Source organism: Mus caroli, unplaced genomic scaffold (genome assembly GCF_978045245.1).
Source record: "Mus caroli unplaced genomic scaffold, Mus_caroli_1 scaffold_11, whole genome shotgun sequence".
Classification (NCBI taxonomy): Eukaryota; Metazoa; Chordata; class Mammalia; order Rodentia; family Muridae; genus Mus; species Mus caroli.
This window is the reverse complement of record NW_028227266.1, coordinates 99,811,390-99,834,706: the sequence shown is the minus strand read 5'-3', so window position 1 is coordinate 99,834,706 and position 23,317 is coordinate 99,811,390. Positions and strand designations below refer to the sequence as shown.

At 44.8% G+C, this 23,317-nt stretch overlaps 1 protein-coding gene, 1 long non-coding RNA gene and 1 pseudogene across 3 annotated transcripts in view; 1 reads left to right on the top strand and 2 right to left on the bottom strand.

Annotated features, from left to right (window-relative positions):
• Positions 1-3,613: 3,613 nt before the first annotated feature.
• On the bottom strand, positions 3,614-3,979 carry LOC110302575 (protein BEX1-like; annotated as a pseudogene).
• Positions 3,980-4,679: 700 nt separating this feature from the next.
• LOC110302633 (uncharacterized) lies at positions 4,680-20,346 on the bottom strand. 2 transcript variants are annotated; one of them, XR_002378825.3, is made up of 5 exons: positions 20,016-20,346; positions 14,198-14,259; positions 12,746-12,924; positions 11,823-11,943; positions 11,065-11,129 (listed from the first exon to the last, which is right to left on the bottom strand). It is a non-coding gene; the product is annotated as an uncharacterized LOC110302633 (long non-coding RNA). The 2 variants fall into 2 exon arrangements; XR_003837616.2 differs by lacking the exons at positions 11,065-11,129; positions 11,823-11,943 and adding an exon at positions 4,680-4,731.
• Positions 20,347-21,957: 1,611 nt separating this feature from the next.
• Positions 21,958-23,317, top strand: part of Pccb (propionyl-CoA carboxylase subunit beta) — a 55,032-nt gene continuing 53,672 nt past the window's right edge. Inside the window, exon 1 of the mRNA XM_085827947.1 lies at positions 21,958-22,171. Coding sequence (XP_085684073.1) covers positions 21,983-22,171 — 189 coding nt within the window. The 5' untranslated portion in view covers positions 21,958-21,982. The remainder of the gene's footprint in view (positions 22,172-23,317) is intronic.

Sequence of the window (23,317 nt, the reverse complement as noted above, 5' to 3'; positions counted from 1 at the left end):
TTTTTAAATATCTGTACAATGAGACTCATGGCTCAGCAGGTAAGGGCATGTATTCATTTATGCCTCTGTTGCTGATGTATGCTGTGACCAAAAGCAATTTGGGGAGGAAATGCTTTGTTTAGTTTAAAGGTTACAGTCTTCGTCAAGGGAAGCAGTAGCCTAGAGGCAGGAACAGAAGCAGAGAACATAGAAGAGCACAGCTTACTGGCTGCTCCTCCATGGCTTGCACAAAATCCAGGACCACCATCCCAGGGGTGGTCCCAACCTGGACCTTCCTGCATCTATCACTAGTGGAATGGCTAACAGCACAATACTATTGGGGCATTTTCTCAATTGAGGTTCCCTCCTCTCAGATGACTCTAGTCTGTGTCAAGTTGACATGGAAACTCGTGCCAGTCTTCATGTAATTTACAGGAGATTGCAAATATTTAGCCTGTCTGAAGTCCAGGTAGGTATTATTGTCCTTGTTTAACAAATGAGGAAACTCAGGTACAAAAAGGTTAGCAACTTCTTCCTGGTTATTGAGTAAGGCAGAATTAGGTCTGCAAGCTTGTAGATAAGAACAATCAATTTCTTATTGTCTAAGGAAATTCGAGGTAGTCAAGTCACAGTACACTTAACAGTGTTGCACCCTATAATTATCAAGTGCATTTTATTTTATTATGTGCATGGGTGTTTTGTCTACATCCATGTCTGTACACATTTGTGGAGTGCCCGTGGAGGCAGAAAAATCCATCATCAGATCCCTCGAGTTATAGGTAGTTATGGACAGTCATGTGGATGCTGGGAACTGAACTCAGGTCCTCTGGAAGAAAGAGCAGCCTGTGTACTCAGGCTCAGAAGCATCACTCCAGCTGCAAATCAAATGTAAGGTACATTTATGTTTACACTTTTGGGTTCAGATATGTTCTTGGATGAAAAGAAATCATCACCATCATCATCATCACCACCATCATCATCATCAACAAACCCCATTCGCTCTCCCCACCCCACCCCCACCCCCAGCGCTCCCCAGCACCAAGAATTAACCACCCACAGACTTCTTTTCCAAACTTGGTTTTGGTCTGCATACGTTGGCTCCTGGTATGGTTATTCCTGCAGATAATTGTATGTTTTTCTATCGTTAAACATCTTCAGTATTGGGGCTAGAGAGATGGCTCAACAGAACACTGACTGCTCTGCCAGAGGTCCTGAATTCAATTTCCAGCAACCCCATCATGGCTCACAGCCATCTGTAATGGAATCCAAAGTCCTCTTCTGGTATGTCTGAAGAAAGCAACAGTGTACTCATATACATAAAATAAATAAATCTTTTTTTTTTTAAAAATCTTCAGTATTATTTTAATGACTATAGACATAGTCCATACTTCATTTTTTAAATTATTTCATAATTGTTTGCTTTGTTTTATTTTTGGAGACAGGGTCTTATTCTGTAGCTCCAGCTGGCCTGGAACTCACTATGTACAGCAGGCTGGCTTGGACTTCTCTATGTATCCCTGGCTGGCCTGGGACACACTAGGTAGAACAGGCTGGCCTAGAATTCACTATGTAGCCCTTGCTGGTGTGGAACTCACTATGTAGACCAGGGTGTTCCTGAGCTCATAGGATCCTCCTTCCTCTACCTTCTGAGTTCAGGTATTAAAGGTGTGACCTACTAGACCCAGTTATACCATATTTAAGTTAACCAGTCTTCCATTATTGAACATTTAAAAGAAACGTTTGCATGTAGCCTAATATAGTCCGATATAGCCTAATATAGTGTTCACCTCATGATCTTCCACCTCTACCTTGAAAGTGATCATAACATAAGCTACCAGCCCTGAGCTAGTTTAAGATGTCATTAAATATGTAGAATATGTTTTTTCCATTATAAACAACTTTAGTTGAATAGCCCATTAAAACTTGCAAATATGTTATCACTTTAGAATACATTCTTTTTTGTTTTATTTTTTGTTTCTTATTCATTTTTGTAGGTTTTATTTTGACTTGTTTTGTTTGTTTTGAGACAGGGACTCACTATAGTAGCCCTTTCTGGCCTAGAGCTTCTACATAGACCAGGCTGGCCTCCATCTCACACAGATTCTCCTGCCTCTGTCTCCCAAGTGTTGGGATCAAAGGTGTATGTCAGCATAGCTGTTTCTTCTTTTTGTTTTTATTTTTAAACAAATTATCTTTGACCTACAGGCAGACACTGTGGCACAAGTGAACATGCACACTAAATACATTGGAAAATCCATAAACAGATTAAGGATTTTTGGTTAAGTATATAGTCCTAACAAAAACATAATTAATGTGATGCTAAAATATCCTCTACTATAGTTTTAGATTTATTTATTTATTTTATGTATATGAGTACGCCATTGCTTTCTTCAGACACACCAGAAGAGGGCATTGTATCCTATTGCAGATGGTTGTGAGCCACCATGTGGCTGCTGGGAATTAAACTCAGGACCTCTTGAAGAGCTTTCGGTGCTCTTAACCGATGAGCCATCTCTCCAGCCCTATTATAGCTTTAGAAACACCAAGATTATCGTTACTTTTCATACCAGAGACAATTCCAAATATCTCACTTAGATTTAAAAGTATTTCAGAAACACAAAGTGAAAATTAAAAATGGTAGAGGAGTTTTGAGCTTGGTCACTCATCACTGGAGCTGAAAAACAATGAGCGTCACCAGCCCTTCACAAGGACAAGTTCTCAGAGGTTGTTACAAGTTTGAGGTGACAAGAAAGAATGTTCAAACTTGTATCCTGTAGCATAGGAGATGGCCAGCAGCACCTGTTAGAGCCATTGCTCTCTTTGGAATGGCAGGAGTCATTGGTGTGATGGCTTTTTCTATTGTCTTTGTTTGTTTGTTATTTTGTTTTTGAGACAGGGTCTCACTATGTAACACTGGCTCTCCCGGAACTTGCTATGTAGACCAGGCCAGCTTTGAACTAACAGATATGCTTTTTCTGTCTCTTAAATGATGAGAATAAAGGCATGGACCACCATGCCAGGCCCCTTTTTATTTTATGAAAGATTGTATCTTAAATTATGTGTATATGTAAGTCTGAGTGTGGGTTTGTAGGTGTGGATGCAGTGCCATCAGAAGCCAAAAGACAGCAACAGATCTCCAGGAGCTGAGCTTACAGGCTGCTGTGTGTGCTGTGACCTGAACAGAGGTCCGCTGCCAGAACAGCCTGTGCTCTTAATGTGCTGAGCCATTTCTCATGCCTTCTTAAAGTCTCCTTTCTTCTCTTCTCTTCTCTTCTCTTCTCTTCTCTTCTCTTCTCTTCTCTTCTCTTCTCTTCTCTTCTCTTCTTTCTCTTCTCTTCTCTTTCCTCCTCCTCTTCTAGTCAATGAAATCATCTGGGTTGTTTGTTTGTTTGTTTGTTTGTTTTTGTGTTTGTTTATTTGCCTTTTTAATCTGCTTTTTTAGGTTCACAATATGTATGGATCTTCGCACGCAACTGATAAATTCTGCTAACAAAAGAATTACAGGCCGAGTAAAAACCACAAGTTTCAATTAGAAGCCGGTAACAAGGAGAGATCTACACAAAAGGAGTAACCTCAGAACTTGTACACCACAAAGCAGGGGTCCCCACATCATCTTCAGAGAAAAGCTCATGACTCAGGGCGCCAGGCAAAACTCATCATGGCGATCATGGACAGTGGCGGTCAGTGCTAACCGCCCGCAGACTGCGGCTCAGCTGCCTTTCCCTTAACTTCTCCTAGAGCAGTCTCATGTCCTCCCCCAAACCTTTGTACGTTCTTCTTTATCATCCTTGCCTGGGGCTCCCCAACCCTATGCATCAGGCCCCATCTGTAGTGAGCAATGGGCTCACTAACCCGAAACTGCCTGCGACCTCCTCTAGGCGCACAGTTTTTGCCAGCTTCAAAAGTCAGGGCCACAGCCGGCTTTTCTTCCTTCTCCTCCTTTTTCTGATGGTCATTTCCCATGTGGAGATTATTTTACTACTTGAGCTTTGGACTCCATCACTCCTGGGCCTATCCTTGCCTTCTCTTTCTAGAGACGCTCACCACCAGGTGCGCTGCGAAGCTTCTGCTCCTGAGACCTGCTCTGCTCTTTCCTCCTCCGCCTGCCTTCCGCCACCCGGGCCGCCTGTTCTGCCTCACCAGGAACAGGTGCCTCCGTTAGGGATGGCAGGCTGGAAAGAGTCGAAATCGTCTGTTTTAACTCGTATTTTTCTGGCTTTTCCTTTTTGGGGAACTTGCTGTGGAGAGATTCTGAATCCAACTCTTAATTTCCAGTTATCATGTGTAAGCATCCGTTATAGTAGCATATCTCTCTACAGTTCTCCTATAGTTTCTTTTTTTAACTCAATTTTTAAAAAAGGATATCAGGGACTTATTTTACAAGAAGGCAGTGGATGTTTTCCAAAAGGAGTGGCTTTGAGATCCATAAAATGTCTCTAACAGTGGATTTTTATCAACTGCTTTTCTCTCTTTATGGTGTCTCTCATATGCCAACTCCTCCGGAGGACAAAGAATAGTGAACATAAAGGACAGACGTTTTGCACACTAAGCCAATGTTTACAAATAGATTAAAATGTTTGTTCATCGAAGTAAGTTTTACAGGCCAGAGGCGCCTCAGTGAGTTGAGGCAATAGCTGCCAAGCCTGATAAGATAAGTCGGCTCCCTGAGGCTCACCTGAAGGAAGGAGATCCCCAGCTCTTTCCAGTTGTCTTGTATCCTGCAAACAGGCACATGGCATAAACAGCTCCTTTCTAAAAAGAATTCATGTAAAACAAAACAAAATGAGTTTTATGGCTGTCAAACTTTCTTTTATTTCAATGGAAAAACACCCTAACCTAGCATTTAGATAACATCTAATTCCAAATCTTTCTTGTTTTATTTTGGAAAAGGGTAAAATATAAAATCCAAGCCAGTTTTTTTGGTAAATGTCACTAAGAACAAACCAATGTTTAAGAAAGTCTTATTGTTGTAGACGGAGAATCATGTAACAGGTCTACCTCAGGATATATCGTATTTTGACCTCAAGAATTCATTTTAGAGCAGTCAGTGATGGTGCATGCCTTTAATCCCAGCACTTGGGAGGCAGAGACAGGCAGATTTCTGAGTTCAAGGCCAGCCTTGGTCTACAGAGTGAGTTCCAGGACAGCCAGGGCTATACAGAGAAACCCTATCTCAAAAAAAGAAAGAAAAGAAAAGAGAGAGAGAGAGAGAGAGAAAGAGAGAGAGAGACAATTCATTTTAGAGTTTTATTTGCCTAGCCTTGATCAAGATAAGGACCTTGAAAAACCTGTTCTTTACTTATATATGAAAACGCACACACAAGCACACACCCCTTACAATCAGGCATGGCAAGAACAGTAATCTTATAAAATGGCCACAGATTTTGTTGTTTAGTTATTTTTAGGAATTTTCGGGACAGCTTGCATTTTGTAGTACATAAAAAACAATGACACAATCTTCAATTTTATCGCCTAGGACTTTGTTTAATGCATAAAAAAAATCTGTTAGGACAAAATGTTTCCATTGTAGGGAGAATAAAACTAAGTTGTCTTTCATTCGGTTTTTTTTTTTTTCATGTCTAATAATTGCAAGTTGGATGGACATGCTTATTGACCATAAGACCAGCTGGGATACTCAATACCAATTGTTCTTTGAATTAGATATATTGGAGAGACAGGAGAAAGGCCGAGTGCTAGCTAGTAAATTGATAAACCAAAATGTTCTGAAAACAAACAAAAATAAGCAAAATGTTCTGGGACAAAGAAAGGAGAGCTGAAGAGATAGGATTTTAATTACAAGCTGATTAAACCCATGGACTGTCAACCAAATCACGGGAGGAGGCAGGAGTCAAGCTTGGGGGCCATCCCTACCTATGATGCCATAGGCTGTGGGAGAAACTCCAAGGACTTCAAAAATCCAGAATTCCAACCTAGCTTTGCACAGTGTTTTGAAAACACCTCTGCCAAAGTAGGAGATAAAATATAATACTTAAGTTTGTCAGAACTGTGCATACCTTATAAATATTTATACATACCATGTCATATCCTCATTGGTCCCCTTGTTTTGGGTCCTGCAAATGTTCAGAATGGACCTTGAAAAAACTCTGCCCAACTGGGAAGGGCGTGTAGGTCTGTTAGTGAGGGTCATTGCTGTTCTCTGGCCAGCAGGGTCTATTGGAGTGGCACTTTTTAGCATGTTTTGTGTCAGACATTCACTCCTCCAACGTGCCGTGATGCCATAGAACATCCCTGGCTTGATCACTTGTCTTCAGTTTGTGTGTGTGTGTATGTGTGTGTATGTGTGTGTGTGTGAGAGAGAGAGAGAGAGAGAGAGAGAGAGGGGAGAGAGGAGAGAGAGAGAGAGAGAGAGAGAGAGAGAGAGAGAGAGAGAGAGTCTACATAGCCCTAGCCATCCTGGAATACTATGTAGATCAGGCTGGACTCATACTCTCAGAGATTTGCCTACCTCTGACTCCCAAGCACTGGGACTAAAGGTGTGTAGCACACTGGCCCAGTTATGGAATAAAGAAAAGGTGGCATTTAGCAAGGTCAACCTCCTTCTTCAAATCCTAGCTCTGTTCTTGATAGCACTTGTTGTTGTTGTTGTTGTTTACAACTTTTCCCTAAACTGCTCTTCCTCCATTTTCCTATATTTTCCTCTCCTCTTTTCCTTCGCTGCTTACTTCCTTATAACTTAAAACAATCATGCATTGAAGTTAGCTATTTGCAGCCCTGTCTCATTTATTAGAGTTGCCATGTCAGGGATAGAAGGCCAGTTGATTTTTGAGGTAGGGTCTCTCCTTGTAGCCCCGAGTGTCCTTGAATGCAGAACGCTCCTATCTCCACCTCAAGTGCTAGAATTAAAGATGTGTGCCTTCAAGCCTGGCTGAACTAACTTTGTGAGGGCCTGATGAATTAGCTCATTTGGTGTTGAATGATGAGGGGTGTGTGGAGTTCAGGACGGTCTGTAGCCTGGGCTATCTCATGCTGTCTCAGGCTAGCCCTCACTAGCTTCAGCTTCTCTGCCACAGTGACTCAGAGTCTTGGTTTTTCCTTTTTAAATTTCATTTTGTTATCTTATGTGTATGTGTGTTATATGTGTGTATATGTGTGTATGTGTGTATATGTGTGTATATGTGTGTATATGTGTGTATATGTGTGTGTATGTGTGTGTATGTGTGTATATGTGTTAAATGTCATTTTGTTATCTTATGTGTATGTGTGTTATATGTGTGTATATGTGTGTATATGTGTGTATGTGTGTATATGTGTGTATATGTGTGTATATGTGTGTGTATGTGTGTGTATGTGTGTATATGTGTTAAATGTCATTTTGTTATCTTATGTGTATGTGTGTGTTACCTGCATGTATGCCCATGCGCCATGAATGTGCGGTGTTCTCAGAAGCCAGGAGACAGCCCTGCATCTCCTGGGACTGGAGTTAACAGATGGTTGTGAGTCACCATGGGAGTGCTTCCTCAGCAATGGACTGTGCCCTGAAAGTGTAAGATGAAATAAACCATTTCTCCCCTAAGTTGCTTTTGGTTGTGGTGTTTATCACAGCAACAGAAAGCAAACTAGGATGCCATGCTATGGCTTTATTGTTGTATTGATATATGGATTCACCCTGGAGTCCAGGCTGGCCTCGAATTCTATCATCCGAGCAGTGAGGAGTCAGAATAGTGCCTAGATGGACCAATGAGAAGGCCTGATTGGACCAATTCACTCATTTCACTCTCAGACTCCTATTGTCCTCTAGGCAAGTTGTCTACTCTCAAGGAGTGAGGAATTACACAAGACCCACGATCTCCAGGAGCAGCGCTGTGCAGCCGTGTCATCTTGGGGTCTCTGGAGGCTCTGGGAGAAGGTAGTTGGAGTCCAGGAATTTCAAAGCAGCCTGGGCAACACAGTGAAACCATGTTCTAGTTTGCTTCTCTGTGGAAGGGCATGGGGTCCTTGTGCTCACAGCTGGTTCTAGAGAAACCAGGAATTTTACACACGCAGCGCAGGCTTTTCTCTTCAGCAGAAGGGATTTACACCTGTTTCCCACCCAGAAGGCTAAGAATGGATGCAGTTAATAACCAGGTGATCTTCGCTGTTCTGTAGAGCTAGACTTCACCCAGATTCCCGAGGACTGTTCCTCGGTCAAAAGACCTCATTCTTCTGGAAAAGGTGACAGGTTCTTTGGGAGAGATAAGTGCTTTGCAAAGGAGTTTTGGTGTTCTCAACGCCTTAAGCTTTGTTGTGACAACTGTCAGGAAGAAGCTTGGTTCCAATGTAGTGCTCTGCTTAAATATGTCAAAAATTAACCACATAGGGTCAGATTCTAGAAGTTTGAACAATCTGGCTCACTGAGTCTTGCTGAACCAGATTTCCTTCTTGCCTCATGTGGACGTTTTCTGCCACGGAGAATTTCTTGCCTTTGCAGAGGTGTTTGTAGGGATTCCTAGGCTCATAAATTTGCATGCTCAGTCCAGAGTTGATGAACTGTTTAGGGAGGATTAGGGGGCATGTCATTAGGCATGGACTTTGAGGTTTCGGAAGCTCACACTGGGCTCAGCATCTCCCTCTGCTTGATGCCTAAAGATCAGAGTGGAAAGCCGTCAGCCACTATTCCATGGCCTTGCTTCCTGCCATGATCATGGACCAGTCCTTTAAAAGTGTAAGCAAGCCTCCAATCAAATGCTTTCTGTTAAAAGAATTGCCTTGGTCATGGTGTCTCTTTGCAGTAATAGAACAATGACTCACACACTGACCAAGACTAAGATGGGGAGGAAAGGGTTGATTTGGCTTACAAGTTACAGTCCATCATCAAAGAACCCAGAGGCAGGAATGGAGGCCAAGGCCATGGAGGAACGGTGCTTACCGGCTTACTAAAGCTTGGTTTCTTTCCTTCTTTCTTTCTTTCTTTCAACATTTATTTATTTATTTGTTATATGGAAGCACACTGTAGCTGTCTTCTGACACTCCAGAAGAGGGGGGTCAGATTTCGTTATGGATAGTTGTGAGCCACCATGTGGTTGCTGGGATTTGAACTTAGGACCTTCGGAAGAGCAGTTGGTGCTCTTAACCGCTGAACCATCTCTCCAGCCCCTCTCAGCTTGGTTTCTTATACAGCCCAGGATGGCACTGCCAACACTGGCCTGAGCTCTCTCACATCAACCACCAAGCAAGAAAAGTGCCTCACAGACTTGCCTACAGGCCCAGCCAATGGAGGAGCTTTCTCAGTTGAGGGTCCCTCCCTTCTTCTTCACAGGTGACTCTAGTTTGGGTTGAGTTGACAGAAAATAGCTAGCTTAGATATTCTCATATCAAAAAAAAAAAAAAAAAGGAGGAAGAGGAAGAAAAAAATGATGACTAAGTATGAGTGGCTGAAGGCACAGGAGCAAAACCAGGTATTCACGATATCAAAACTGGGAAGCATGACCAACCATATTCAGTGCTTCTGAGAGGTTAGGGAAAATTCAGATTTAACACTTGTGACTTCACAATGCTAAGAGGGTAGGGCCTGCCTGTCATAGCCTGGCATTCACTTCCATCATGATATTTCCCCCATGACACCTTTAAAATGAACTTTCAAGACACAGCATCCATTGCGGCTTGCATGAGAACGGTCCCCTTCAGGCTCATTCATTTAAATTCGAGTAGGTCCTGGAATCATTAGGAGGTGCAACCTTGGTTTGACAGGAGGTCGGGGAGGAATCCAAGTGGAACTTGTAATCCATGTGGGTGCTTCCTGATGCTCTCTTGCTGGTTTGGTGGGGACGGTGATGGAGAGAACAGAATCCTGAAAGTTGACCTCTGACCTCACACAAATGCTATGACAGGTGCCCGCCTCACCCCAACGCACATCATATAGCATACATGTAAAATATAAAATAAAATGAGAAGAACTCTGCTAAGGTGCAAGGACTGGGAATGGGCACTGAGAGAGGGGATGATGTGTTCTCAGAAACCATCTGCAGCCATGGGGACTGTAATTCCTTCCATGGACCCCCTCTTGAGTTCCCTTTGGAAGGCCCACTGAAAACAGAGGAGGTGATCCCTCAACTTGAGAGAGGAGGCAGATTCGTGTGGTGTCAGGGTGAACAGATTATAGTGACCATCAAAGTGTACACGTGAGGGCTGGAGAGATGACTCAATGGTTAAGGGCAGTGACTGCTCTTCCAGAGGTCCTGAGTTCAAATCCCAGCAACCCCATGGTGGCTCACAACCATCTGTAATGACATCTGATGCCCACTTCTGGTGTGTCTGAAGACAGCTACAGTGTACTCATTTACATTACATAATTCTTTTCTTAAAAAAAAATGTGCACGCATGAAATTAGGTATGGTGGTAGATGCCTGGAGTCCCAACCCCTGGGAGGTAGAGGCAGGAGGATCAGGGGACTGAGAGCATCCTTTTCTGCATGGCAAGTTTGAGGCCAACCTGGACAGTGTAGGACTCTGTCACAAAGGACAAAATAAAATGATACAAGAAAGGTCCTGGAGAGGTGTCCAGGTGGCTATGGTCACTTGCTGTTCTTGCAGAGGACCTGAGTTCAGTCTCCACAGCTCACAACCATCCTTAATTCTAGTTCCATGGTATCCAACACCCTATTCTAGTCTCCACAGGTATCAAACAGGCACATAGGACACACGCACACACGCAGAACAAAACAAACACGTAAGATTTTTTTCCCTAAATTAAAAAAAAAAAAAAAAGCCTTGACGGGGGAGTCTGGGAAGATGGCTCCGTTGGGTAACAGCATTTCCAGTACAAATAAAAGGCTTTAAGTTCAAATCCCTAGCACCAACACAAAAGTCCAGGCATAGCAACACACACCTGTTGTCCCAGTGCTAGGGTGTAGGGGCGGGACAGGAGGATTGCTGGTGCCTGCTGGCTTTCAGCCTAACTCTGAGTTTAATGAGAGAGACTGTCTCAAGCAAATATGGCAGAACTTGTAGAATCCTTCTTTATCCTCTTTGGATACACACCAGTAGGCATAGCAGAATATTTGCACAAATAACACACACAGAGAGAGAGAGAGAGAGAGAGAGAGAGAGATGCACACACTTTCTGTTGTTTATTTGTTTGGTTTTGGCTGCACACGTTGGAGCTGTAGGCCATCCTCGCTACAGATCAAGCTGGAGGCTAGCCTTCACAAGACCCTGTTACAAAGAACAAAGCGTGTGCGTTTCTGATTTCCACCGTAAAATAAATAATTAACCCAGGGCCCCAGCTGTTGCCTTTTGTGACTGGATTCATTCTGCAGCCGTGTTCTCTAAGGCTTCTTTCAGCAGTGACTTAGGGAACCTGAAGTAGGTCCTTTCCTGGGAGAGGAGACATGCGGCCCTTGACATTGCTGCTGGGCTCCCTAATGATCGCATTCAGCTTGCTCTGTAGCCTAAGTAACTTCCTGTCTGCCTTCCATCCTTTCCTATCTCCTTCTGTCCGGGGGTCACATTTACTTTGTATTCACAGTCAGAAGGTTCTCATCTGACTCCTTCCTCATTTACTCTCACAGGTGTTTCTCTCAGATTCTCCTCCTCGCTTAATCGTGCCTTGACATCGGCTTCTGGACAGACCCTGGCTAACCCCGCGGAAAGTCCCCTTCACTTGGACTTCCACTCCACACTTTCTAAACGTTGCCTGGATAGCCAAATTTATCTTCTCACTGGCATACATTCCCAATCAGTCTCAATGTCTCCTGGAAAGAGTGACTATTTTGTCACTGTTGCCGACCTCCAAACTTCAGCCAGTGTCCCGTAGAAACTCAGTTTACCCATCACGGAAAAGAAACTTCAGAGCCTCGCTTGAGCTGTTCTGACCTCCTATGTTCAGGATTGATGGCCTCCACCCACCTGAGCTTGCTAGTGTGCCGCGTTTTCATTCCTCAAACACACAGCTTCCTCTCAAGGTCATTAGTGTCCCGCTCCACTTCCCATGTTTGGCTGCACACCTTAGTCAAGGTGATGGTGTGACCTAGCAGACAAAAGCTCATGGTCGCCCTTCTGTTTCATACAGTTGTTGGAAAGAAGCTGGTCAGCCACATAGAACTGGAATGTGTTTTCCTGTGTGTGTGTGTGTGTGTGTGCATGTGTGTGGGTTTACATGTGTGCATGTGGAGACCAGAGATCAACCTTAGGTACCATTCTTCAGGAACATCTGCCTTGTTTGCTTTTTGTTTTGGAAAGGAATTCCTTACAGGACCTGGGGCTTGACAATTAGGGTAGGTGAGCTAGCCAGTGAGCTTCCTGTCGCCTCTCCAGTGCGGGGATTATAAGCATACGCTGCTATGCCGATCTTTTCCCTTGGGTTATGGGGACTGGGATAGAAATGTTCATGCTCATCTAGCAAGCATTTACTGACTGACCTATTTCCCAGCCCCGGCACTAGAGTCGTTCCCCTGAAAACTTCTTTTGTTTCAAATGTATTTATTTATGGGACAAGAGAATCCCTACTCTAAATAAGCACTGGGAAGTTAAATTCAAATAGCCAATTTTTTGAGCCTTCAGATGCTAACCTTAGTCACGTGAGTACAATATAATTCCCACCGGAGGCTTAAATCACCTGTCAGAAACAGGAGTGGTTGTAAAATTAGCATAACTCTTGTAGCCTTTTAGGACAATGTAGGAATAATCAAAGGGAAAGAAAAGGATAGTTCACCATGGCAATCACCCTGTCTCAGCCTTTGGACTGCTGCAAGATCAAGGGAGGGTGACATGGCTGGCTGGGTAAAGGTGCTTGCTGTTAACCCAGATGACTTGAGTTCCCAGTGACCTACCGGGTAAAAGGAAGAGTGGAGAGCTTTTGGTGCAGCGTCTAGGAATTTGGCAGGAATTTGACATTGGGCTAGGGCAGGAAGTAGGATCAAGATGAATGCAGTTGAAGAATAAGTTCTTTGTATCTTGATGGGTCTTGTTAAGTATTCTCTGTATGTACCTAGAATGATATCAAAGCAGACTGGAAAGAAAAAAAAGATCTGCTTCAGCCTCAGCACTGGCTGGAGTCAGGTTATAATTTTGTCTAATTGTCTCTCTCTTTTCAGTCCTCACTCCCTCCCTTGAGACCCTATTGGCTGACTGAGATGGCTTGGTCAAAGGAGAGAACTGATTCCTGTAGGTTGTTCTCTGACACACACACACACACACACACACACACACACACGATTGTTAAGGGAGGGGGTAGTGAAAACTTGGAGTGGGGATAAGAGACAGAAAGAGACAGACAGGGAGTAGGGAGGCAGGCAGAATGAGAAGACACACACACACACACACACATACACACACAGAAAACAAGAGAATGATATGGATGTCAGGGACTTTTTAAGGGGTATGAGTGTACACAATTGGTGGCGATAGTGAAAATGTGTCATGGCTTCTGGTACTGAGTCCCTGAGGACAGGCTAAGCGAGCCCTGATTTCTAACACCTTGGTCTCTGCATTTCCTAGTCTCATATACAGGGCCTTCACCTCTGCTCCAGGTCTACCCACATACTGGGTCTGGAATCACTAAGAGTTCTACCATTTCCAGGACCTGGCCCCCGGCAATTTCCTCTACCACCTTTTCCTGCTTCCTTTTTTCATCCGTCATGCTGACTCTTATAACTTTAATTTTTTTCAAACCTTATTTTTAATGATGGTTCTTAAACACTTTAACTTCCCTTGTATCGCCACCAGAGGTGGTGAAAAAGAAAGGATATGGGGGTGGGGAGTGGATCTGTTTAGAAAGGTTCTTTGGAGCAACTCCAGTCTGTGTTGTTTGGAAATTTGCAGTTCAGCTCAAGGGTTAGCAGGAGGTTGCAGCTTGATCCACTTGCAAACATTTCATGGATACGCCAGCAGTCCAGTCTGGTAGAGTTGGGTTAGCAACTACGGTTATATGACCTAGCAGGTCTAGCAGGCCTCGGCTTGAGTCAGCAGGAGGGACCCCCTCAATATAAGTAAAGTTCTTAAGCTCTGAATTGGAGAGATGGCTCAGCAGTTGCTGATCTTTCAGAAGACCTGAGTTAGGCAGACGACTCATAGCCACCTGTAACTCTGATCCAGGGACTCCAACAGCCTCTTCTGGCGCACGTGAGCATGCATGCACACACACACACACACACACACACAGATTAAAAAGAGCGTTGTGGTGAGTTAAACTTCTTACTCTAGCGTCTGACTCCTCTTAATCTCTCTGCTTTCCATCTAGACCTGGTGTCACCCATTCTTTTGGATTGCTCCAACTATCTTACCTTTGTCCACAATTGCCAGCTGCAGTCACTTAAATCATAGCAGGTGTCTTGGGCTGTTAAGGCTGTTGAAACAATCAGCACAAAAAACAGTGTTGAGGCAATAGAAAGGCACCCTCTGGCAGGTCTGGAAGGTGGGAGTCTGAAATCAGTGTCTGCAGGAGGGAGCTCCAAGATTTCCATGGGGAAAAATCTTGTTTGCCTCTTCAGGCTTCTGACAGCTGAAATGTCCCTTGTTTTTGGCAACAGAGCACCAACCTCTACCTCCATCTTAATGGGACTTCTGGCTCCTTTTTCTTAGGTACCAATCATTGAATTTAGGACCCATTCTGTACCCATGTTTCAAGAACCATTCTGAATGAGAGAGAGAGAGAGAGAAAAAAGAGAGATCTGTTGCATACCTTAACTTAGCCTGGACAAGCCTAAGTACTTCTGGCACTAAATCCTAACAGAGTCAGAGGCTCAGAGGGTATCTGACAACTGTGATGGACAGTTAAGTTCAGGAGAAAGCCGCTCTGATAAGAGAATCTCAAGGAGAGGAGGGTGTGCTGTGGAGGTCAGAGGGTGCTGAAAGTGTGCTACCAACACAGGACAAAAACTTGAGTAGTAGATCGGCAAGAACAGAAGAATAGGGGGACTGGAGAGATGGTCAGCGTTTAAGGGCACTGGGTGCTTGCTCTTTGAGAGGTTCTGAGTTCAGTTGCCAGCAACCACACGGTGGCTCACAAGCATCTGTAATGGGATCCAGCGCCCTCTTCTGGTGTGTCTGAAGACAGCTACGGTGTACTCACATAAATGAAATAAATAAATCTTAAAAAAAAAAAAAAAAAGAATATTCTAGAACTGACTTTGAGAAAAGGAAAGAGTAGCTCTCATTTCTCTGGGTCCCCAAAAAGCCAGGAAAAGTGAGGTTGTTTCAAGATGGCTCAGAAAATGTTCGATGTCTGGTGAGAAAGCCAGGCTCTTGGGTTTTAGTTTTAAAGGAATTGAAGCCAGAGCTTTTGAGACCTAATCTTAGTAGCCAAGAAAACACAGGTCAGCAAGAATTCAAAATACTTCTCTTTCTCTTCAGTTAAATAAACCAAAACAACACAACCCCAGCACGGAGGAGAGAGATGCATTATTAATGCATGACAAAAATCTTAAAAATGTTCTCTCTATGGAGGACAGCTGCTCCCCATAATTAACTCTCTCAAACACACCCTTGCTCCTAAGCACCCAAGGCTCTTCGTGGTGAGAAACACCTGGACCGTGCTGATCGCCACTGACAAGGGCCAACTGTTGCCCTGGAATTTACTGTGAATCCATGCGGAGCCACACTTTCCTACCGCTGCTCCTGCCTAAACCCAAGCAGGAACACTTTGGCTCCCAAACTCCCCCAACTACATGCTAAACTTTCCTTAACACTGCAAGGGGTTGGGAGGGGGGGTAATATTCACTCCTCCTCCCCTTTTTGATTTTTCAAGATGGGGGTGGGGGTGTCGTGGGGTGGGGGGTGTTTCTTTGTGTAGCCCTAGCTGTCCTGGAACTCACTCTATAGACTAGGCTGGGCTCGAACTCAGATTCACCTGTCTCTGTCTCCCAAGTACCGGGATTAAAGGTGTGCAACAAACACAACTGTCTGGTTTCATTTTTCTCTCTTAACCTGAAATTCAAGCTTGCACTGTAACCTGAGGGCTCTCCTATCTCCCTGCCTCTGTGTTTTCTGTCTTGGTTGCTTCTTGCCTAAGTCTCTTGGCACCAGCCTCTCTGAGGAGAAAGACTGTATCTTTCTTTGTTCGTTCTTGTCATGGCGTTCAGCCTTACTCAGAGTAGCCACTAGCCAAGTAGGAATGGTCAGGAAATGTCGACATGTCATCCTTTATCATTCAAGACAGAACTAAATATGCAGGTTCGCATGCAGGGTAAATTGGGGTTCTCTTTGGGTGTTCTTAGTCTTATTAATAAAATAATTTAAGAGTGGACTCAAATGGAAGCTCCAGGACAATTTTATTAGAGTTTAAAAGACCCCCACCCCCACTCATACAGGTCAGCTGTGAGTCTCAGCTGCTTCCTAAAGGAGGGGAATGAGAGAGAGAGAAAGGGGGGAAAAACATATTGTTTGAGCTGGTAGGGAGGTTAGAAGCACAGTGGACAAGCAGTCATATGGTAGAGAACTTCAGAGAAAGGGTAAGGAGGTCCAAATTGTTCAGGAAGCCCAAAGAGTAAGGGAAGACATACTTAGCAGAGGGACAGACAGAAGACAGAGAAAGTGACGATTTTCTGAATCACTTAGAAAAGTGGACAGACTTTCGAAGCTGCAAGGCTTCTGCCTGGTAAGCCACCGTCTTAGGGGTGGAGATTCTGGGAAGGAAAAAGTACCACATGCCATTGAAAGACTAATTACTCCTCCGAGCTTCCTTAACGGAACCCACCTTCCTAAGGGTGGCCCCTCGGACAGGAAACTGACTTGCTCAACTGGAACGTCAGGGCTCCACCCTGGCCAGCGACTATTCTCTTGCCTAGAAGGAGCTTTCTCTTAAAGGGCCTTTACTGAGGCTTTACTGACGGTTCCTGGCCACTCGTTCATTGTGTCTGAGAGTAAACAAATGTGCTGTATTACTCTCCTTCCACTCTGAGGAGTTTTCAGTGAAAGATCAGAGTCTCTATTTCAGCCAGGTGTGGTGGTACATGACTTTAAGCCCAGCATACTACACAGGGAGATCATGTCTTTAAAAAAAAAAAAAGAACAAGGAGGAGGAGGAGGAGGAGGAGGAAGAGGAGGAGAAGACGACTGTCTACTTTAGGAAACTACTAGTAATCTATTAGACAACAATTTAACCAGCACTTCACGGTTGCATGCATCTTTAAGCATTACACATTGTCTCCCATTTAAGCCATGTAACTCTATGACACAAAGCTACTCCCACTTAGTAGAAGTGGGAGCCGAGGCTGTTGTCCAAGATCACAAGATAACTGGTAGAGATGACCTTATCCAGACTGTTCTAACATCAGATGACTGAGCTCTTGTCATGGGAGAGACATAAGAACTCAAGGGTTTCCCAGGCTTCCCCACCCCCCAGTTCCCCACCATCATGAAGGGTACCAAGGCTCTGAAGTCAATTACCCAGTTTTTGCCAGGAAATTAGAGCAGAGGCTAGGTCTACAGCTGGACATCCTCTGGACTTTTATCTCTGATGGATAAAACAAGAAAACTAGCTGGGCTGTGGTGCTGTGTGCTTTTAATCCCAGCACTTGGGAGGCAGAGGCAGATGGATCCTACACAGCAAGTTCCAGAACAGCTAGGGCTACACAGAGAGACCCTGTCTTGATGCTCCCCCCACTGCCCCCCAAAAGAAAGAACACTAATGACAGAGTTGGGTGACTCTTGCCTCTTGGTGGAGAAACCACTCAACCCCTTGAAAAGGACTAAAGACAGAGAGAAGCCCAGAGCATGTTGGTGTTCAAAAGGAAAATCCTGGGATAGCTCAACCCTCTTCCTGAACCCACCCACTGTAAGATGGGATTTGAAACAAGACGGGTATCAAAATAATACGGATTTGTAGGACTATGTGCCCGTGGATAGGACAGAGAGGAAAAAGAGGAGCTGAGACCTGCACGCTTTGTTTCCCCCAAACTCACCTTTAATCCCAGCCACACATTGATAGTGTCAAGAGAGTAGAAACAGAGTCTGACCATGGTGCACAGAGCTTTTTGAAAGTAAGTTTTTGAGGTGGAGCCCCATGATTGGACCCTGGTGGCTTTCTAAAGAGGAAACTCACACAGACTCAGGGCATACTGGGTTGATGGGAGTTAGACACAACTGAGGAAAACTGGGTCTTGGTAGCTGTGTTTTCTCTCAGTCAGTGTGCCCCTTTGTGGTTAAATATCACCAAAACTGCAGTTATGTTCTCGCTCTATCAGAAATCAAGGCAATTTCACAGATGATGCATTGATGAAGGAGACATGAAGTCATTTGTTTATCACTTGCTCTGTTTGATTCCCAGCTCTACAAACCAGCCACCATGGAAAAAACAAAACACCTCTCCCTCTCCCCCCACCTATCCCCCAAATCTCACAAATACACAATCTCCCTGTCCCTCCCATCAAACCAAACTAATAAAATCAAATGAAGAATGGCAGGGATGAAAGACTAGCTGGAATTAGGTATATATAGTTAGACTCGCTGTATTCTACTTTCAGCTGAGCATTATTTGATGTTAAATAAAGAAAACATTCCTTGCTTCCCTGCTTACCCAGGCCTGCCAGGAGGAGGAACCAAGTAAATTGCCTGGAGGAAACCAGACTGGGATGGAAAGCAGGTATAGGAATTGAAAACCTGCAGACTCAGGCAGTTGTTGCTTATTTGTTAAATCAATTCAACTTCACCAATTCATTTTAAAAGCTTCCTATCTGTTAGGTTGCTTTAAATTTGGGGTAGGGTGGTGAGCCAGCCAGCTGTAATCTCTGCCTTCAATATCTGCAGAGTTAAAGAACCATAATAGGATGACACGTGCTTCAGGGGTTAAAACCTCCCAGTATCTCTGAAACAAGGGGATCCCACTGCCCAAACCTGTGAAAGAAAAAATGAAATAAAGGAGGAGGGACAAGCAGTGGTGGCACACGCCTTTAATCCCAGCACTTGGGAGGCAGAGAGAGGCCAATTTCTGAGTTTGAGGCCAGCCTGGTCTACAGAGTGAGTTCCAGGACAGCCAGGGGAACACAGAGAAACCCTGTCTTGAAAAATTAAAAACAAAACAAAATTTAAAAAAATTCTTTAAAAAGGAGGAGGGACATACCTCCTTCTAAAGTGTGGAGAGGACATTTATTGTAGAGATAAGGGGAGAGCAGACAGAGGGAAGAGTGCAGGTTGAACATAGTGGGCACACTAAACTGGACCCTGAGAGAAGAGAGGAGATCAGAGGGCAAGAGAGGCGCTACTAACTGACCAAGAGGCCAAAAGAGACCTGTGGCCAAAAGAGACCTGTGTCGTTCGAATTATAGATTCTGGATTTTAGAAGGATCAGGCTAGGGGACCGGGCTTGGAAGCCCAGCCCCTGGAAGAGGTTTAGTATAGGGGCGGGGTGAGGGACGCTGGGTGGAGCCTCAGGTAACTGTGAGGCTAGGAGAGTTGGCATGTTAATAGCCCCCCAGTTAGTCTTTTGAGGTTCTGAGACTTATTGACCCCCAAAGTCTTAGCCATTCTGACTGGTGTGAGGTGGAATCTCAGGGTTGTTTTGATTTGCATTTCCCTGATGATTAAGGATGCTGAACATTTTTTCAGGTGCTTCTCAGCCATTCGGTATTCCTCAGGTGAGAATTCTTTGTTTAGCTCTGAGCCCCATTTTTTAATGGGGTTATTTGATTTTCTGGAGTCCACTTTCTTGGGTTCTTTATATATATTGGATATTAGTCCCCTATCTGATTTAGGATAGGTAAAGATCCTTTCCCAATTGTAGACATACCCAACTCTTCATAGTCTGATTTGCCACCGTTCCTCCAAAAGTTAAAGATGTAACTGAATTTAAGTGCATGTGTGCGAATATAAACAATCAGGTTTTTTGTTTTGTTTTGTGTTTTTTGTGTGTTTGGATTTTTTTTTTTTTTTTTTGAGGCAGGGTCTCACTATGTAGTCCTGGCTGGTCTAAGAACTTCCTATGTAGACTGGGTTGGCCTCAAACACACAGAGATCCTCCTCCTCCCAGGGGTCCCCAGGGCTGGGATTAAGGGCGTGTGCTACCACGCCAGACTCCTTTTTCTTCCACTGTTGTTCTTATCTTCTCACATATATTCTAAACACACAGCACTGCTCAAATCCCCATAAAGCCAGCCCCTTGTCTACCTCTTTAGATTATTATGGTCCTTAAAGCAGGGTCAAGAGCTCTCTCGTCTGGCGTCCCGTAGATGTAGGAGGTCCTTGCCCAGTCAGGAGCCTTCAGACCTTGGACAGCTTCTGACTACGTTGAGGGAATCAATTCTAAGGAACACAACTTGTGGCAAGTAGGTGGCTCAGAGATGATTATTCAGCCATGTTTAATCCCAGTACTTGAAAGGCTGAGGCAGGTGGATCTCTGAATTTCAGGCCAATCTTGTCTACATCATGAGTTCCAGGCCAGTTTAAGAGACCATGCCTCAAAACGTAAATGAAATAAATAGATAAAATGACATTAACGTTAAAGTCTCAGGCCAGAATTTGAACTCTATGGGAGTCCTGCAGTGAGGTGGAGTGAGGTGGATTTAGGAAGGATTAATAATCAACTCTGGCAGGCTTTTTTTTTAATTTTTTTTCCCCCTTTGGCTAAGAATGAGAAATATGCACCTTGTACTTTGCCTTAAAGACCTGCCACTTAGCTGGGTAAACAGATGAGAAAGCATTCATAGTAGAGTTTTCAAAAGCACTGGAGCAGCATTTCTCAGAGGTTAGCATCTGAACTGACTAAAGGGTCCTTGCTAAGAGGTCAGCAGCTCCCCACCCCCACCCCCGCCGCCTTGCACCCCCTCCGATCAGTAGCTCTGAGGCCGACTAGTCTGCTCGCAGTTTACTTTTCCTATTTCCTCCCAGCTAATGCCAAAGCCGCTGTGTTGATAAGATTCTCTTCTTGACCAAACTTTGGTCAGGCTCTACTGAACATCTCTTGAATAGAACCGACCTTGGCTCCCAGGTCCTCTCTTCTAGAGGGTAGCTTTGCCAAGAATCCTGCTACGTCAGTTAAGCCAGAATCTTCCACCCTTGCTAAGGGATCGCCCTTCATATTTGATGAGGTTCTTCTTCCACTGTCCCCCAAATGATGTCTGAGCACCCTGGCTTGCCTTCAGCCAAGCAAACGTTGTTTGTCAGATTGCTCCTTGCCCTGTGTTCCCTATTGATGTTCTACCCATTGAGCTCCCTCCCCGATACATCTTGTCTTTGGTGTATTGAGGGTTGAGGCCAACCTCTCTCCCCTACTGTAAAACCCTATGGAGCAGTGGTCCTTAGACCAAGCACAATGGTCTCTAAAAGTTTACTTCACCATTCCGTGTCTTGTCACAAACTTAAAAAACATCAAAAAATTTGTGTGTGTATCAGAGTTTGGGCGTGCACATGTGGAAGTCACAGGACAACATGGGGTGTCAATGGTCTCCTTATGTGTGTGAGAATTGAGTCTCATTTGCTTCTGCACATTCTTTTATTTCTGTCAGCTATCTCACCTAGGCAACCTCTCTGTACAGACACTCATTACTCTGGCTGAGTACTGAGTTTGGGGACCCCAATTTTGGTCCTCATACTCACGCTGGCAAAGGCTTTAACTTAGCACTGAGCCAAGTAGCTCCCCAGCTCCTCTCCCCTTTAAGAGACCCTCTCTGGAGCTCAACACTCTCTGGAGCTCACAAAACATTTCAGTCTTGACGCCATACAAACCTACTTCTGTTCTTGTGTATCCCATCTGTGAAATCTGGATATAAATTATTTCAAGGCTAAGTTGTAATAGCAAAACCTGGCACAGCATTTGGTAAAAGTTGGGCAGAGCTCATTATCTATTCATTTTTGGGGGGAAGAGGGTCGACGATGCCTGGAGTTTAGATGGCTAAAGCAGAACGAGGAATGAAGTCCTTGTTCTGTGTGGCTACACGGGCACAGAGCTGAGAGAGAGGCAGGTCTTTCCTAGTACAGGACCGCCTAGAGCCTGAATGCAAGCCTGTGACTGCTACGAGCTTTAGGGCCAGCGACGACGCGCAGGCGCAGACCCGCTAAGGCTACGCTCTCTGCGCATGCGTCCTGAGGTGCAGTGTGTGTCACGCTGGCAGTCAAAAAAAAAAAAAAAAAAAAAAATGGCGGCGGCGATTTGGATTCGGGCGGTGGCGGCTGAAGCGAGGCTCAGCGTTCTGAATTGCGGCCTCGGCATCACGACCCGCGGCCTTTGCAGCCAGCCGGTTTCAGTTAAAGAGCGCATCGACAACAAGCGCCATGCAGCGTTGCTGGGAGGAGGCCAGCGCCGCATCGATGCGCAGCACAAGCGAGTGAGTCAAGGACACCAGTGCGTCCCGATCCCTCCGCTCCCGACCTATCACAGCGCGCCGGGCTCGCGGCGCACGAGCCTCCCAGCCAATAGACGCTGTGCCTGGGAGGGGCGCGGCGAGAACGTCCACCTGGAGAACCTAGAGCCCCCTCGGGTGTCAGTAGACATCTGAACCACTTAGGGAGGTCCCCAGGCGGTGGTGGTGGGCATTGATCATCGGATGGGTGGACGGATTGATGGATGGATGAGTGGGTGGATGGATGGATGGATGGGACCGGTCTCCAGCTGCGCTCCACTTAGCAGCTTTGAACTTTTGGGAAAGGTGGTCTTTAGAAAGTACCGTAAACAGAATAAAGTCTTCCAGGTCTTGTTAAGACTAAGATTGCTACATTAATCGGCCACAGGCTCTGAATTTAAAAGACCGGATTGTTCTCCTGCTGCCTGAAAAAGTTTATGACAGGTCTTTTTCTTTTTTTTTTCCTTCCCTCTTCTCGGGGAAGGAAGCAGTAAAACCCAGGCACCAAGTATTAGAAAAAACTTGGTTATGTTTACATTAACCTGGGGTGGTGTCTCCCTGCGTGCTGGGGACTTGTGACGCCTGTGACGGAGGAAGTCTGGTTGGCCTTTTGAGAGGTTCATGTATCGATCTGCTGCATAGGAAGCAGGTGGACTTTCTATAAACTCTCAGGCTACTCTGCTGAGAGCAGCTGAGGTGGGAATCACATTTGAGCTTCTTCTGGGGAGGTCATTTAGCAGCAGAAAAACAAACAAACAAACAAACTAGAAGCTGGAAGAGGTGACCCTAGACTTGAAGCCAGACTTGCACAGTGTGTCCTTGATTCCTGAGTGAGTCCGGGCAGAAGAGCTGGATAAGTTAACATGAAGGTTCCCCAAGGGAAACGCTCCTGTGAAGGGCATACAAGTCCTACCCAAGTGTGTGAAAATCTGAGTCAAATGTTGATTCAGATGTCCTGAGTTATGTTTGAAAAAAGAAAAATGCTCAAGGATAACTATTCCTCTTGACACTTAGGGATGTAAATGTGGTTGAAAGGTTTCTGGTGAGCCATGAGCCCTCTCTCCCTTGGGGTCCTTCTGAAGGGCTATTAAGTTCCCTGGGAAAGCCTGTCACTGCTCTGGTAACCTTTCT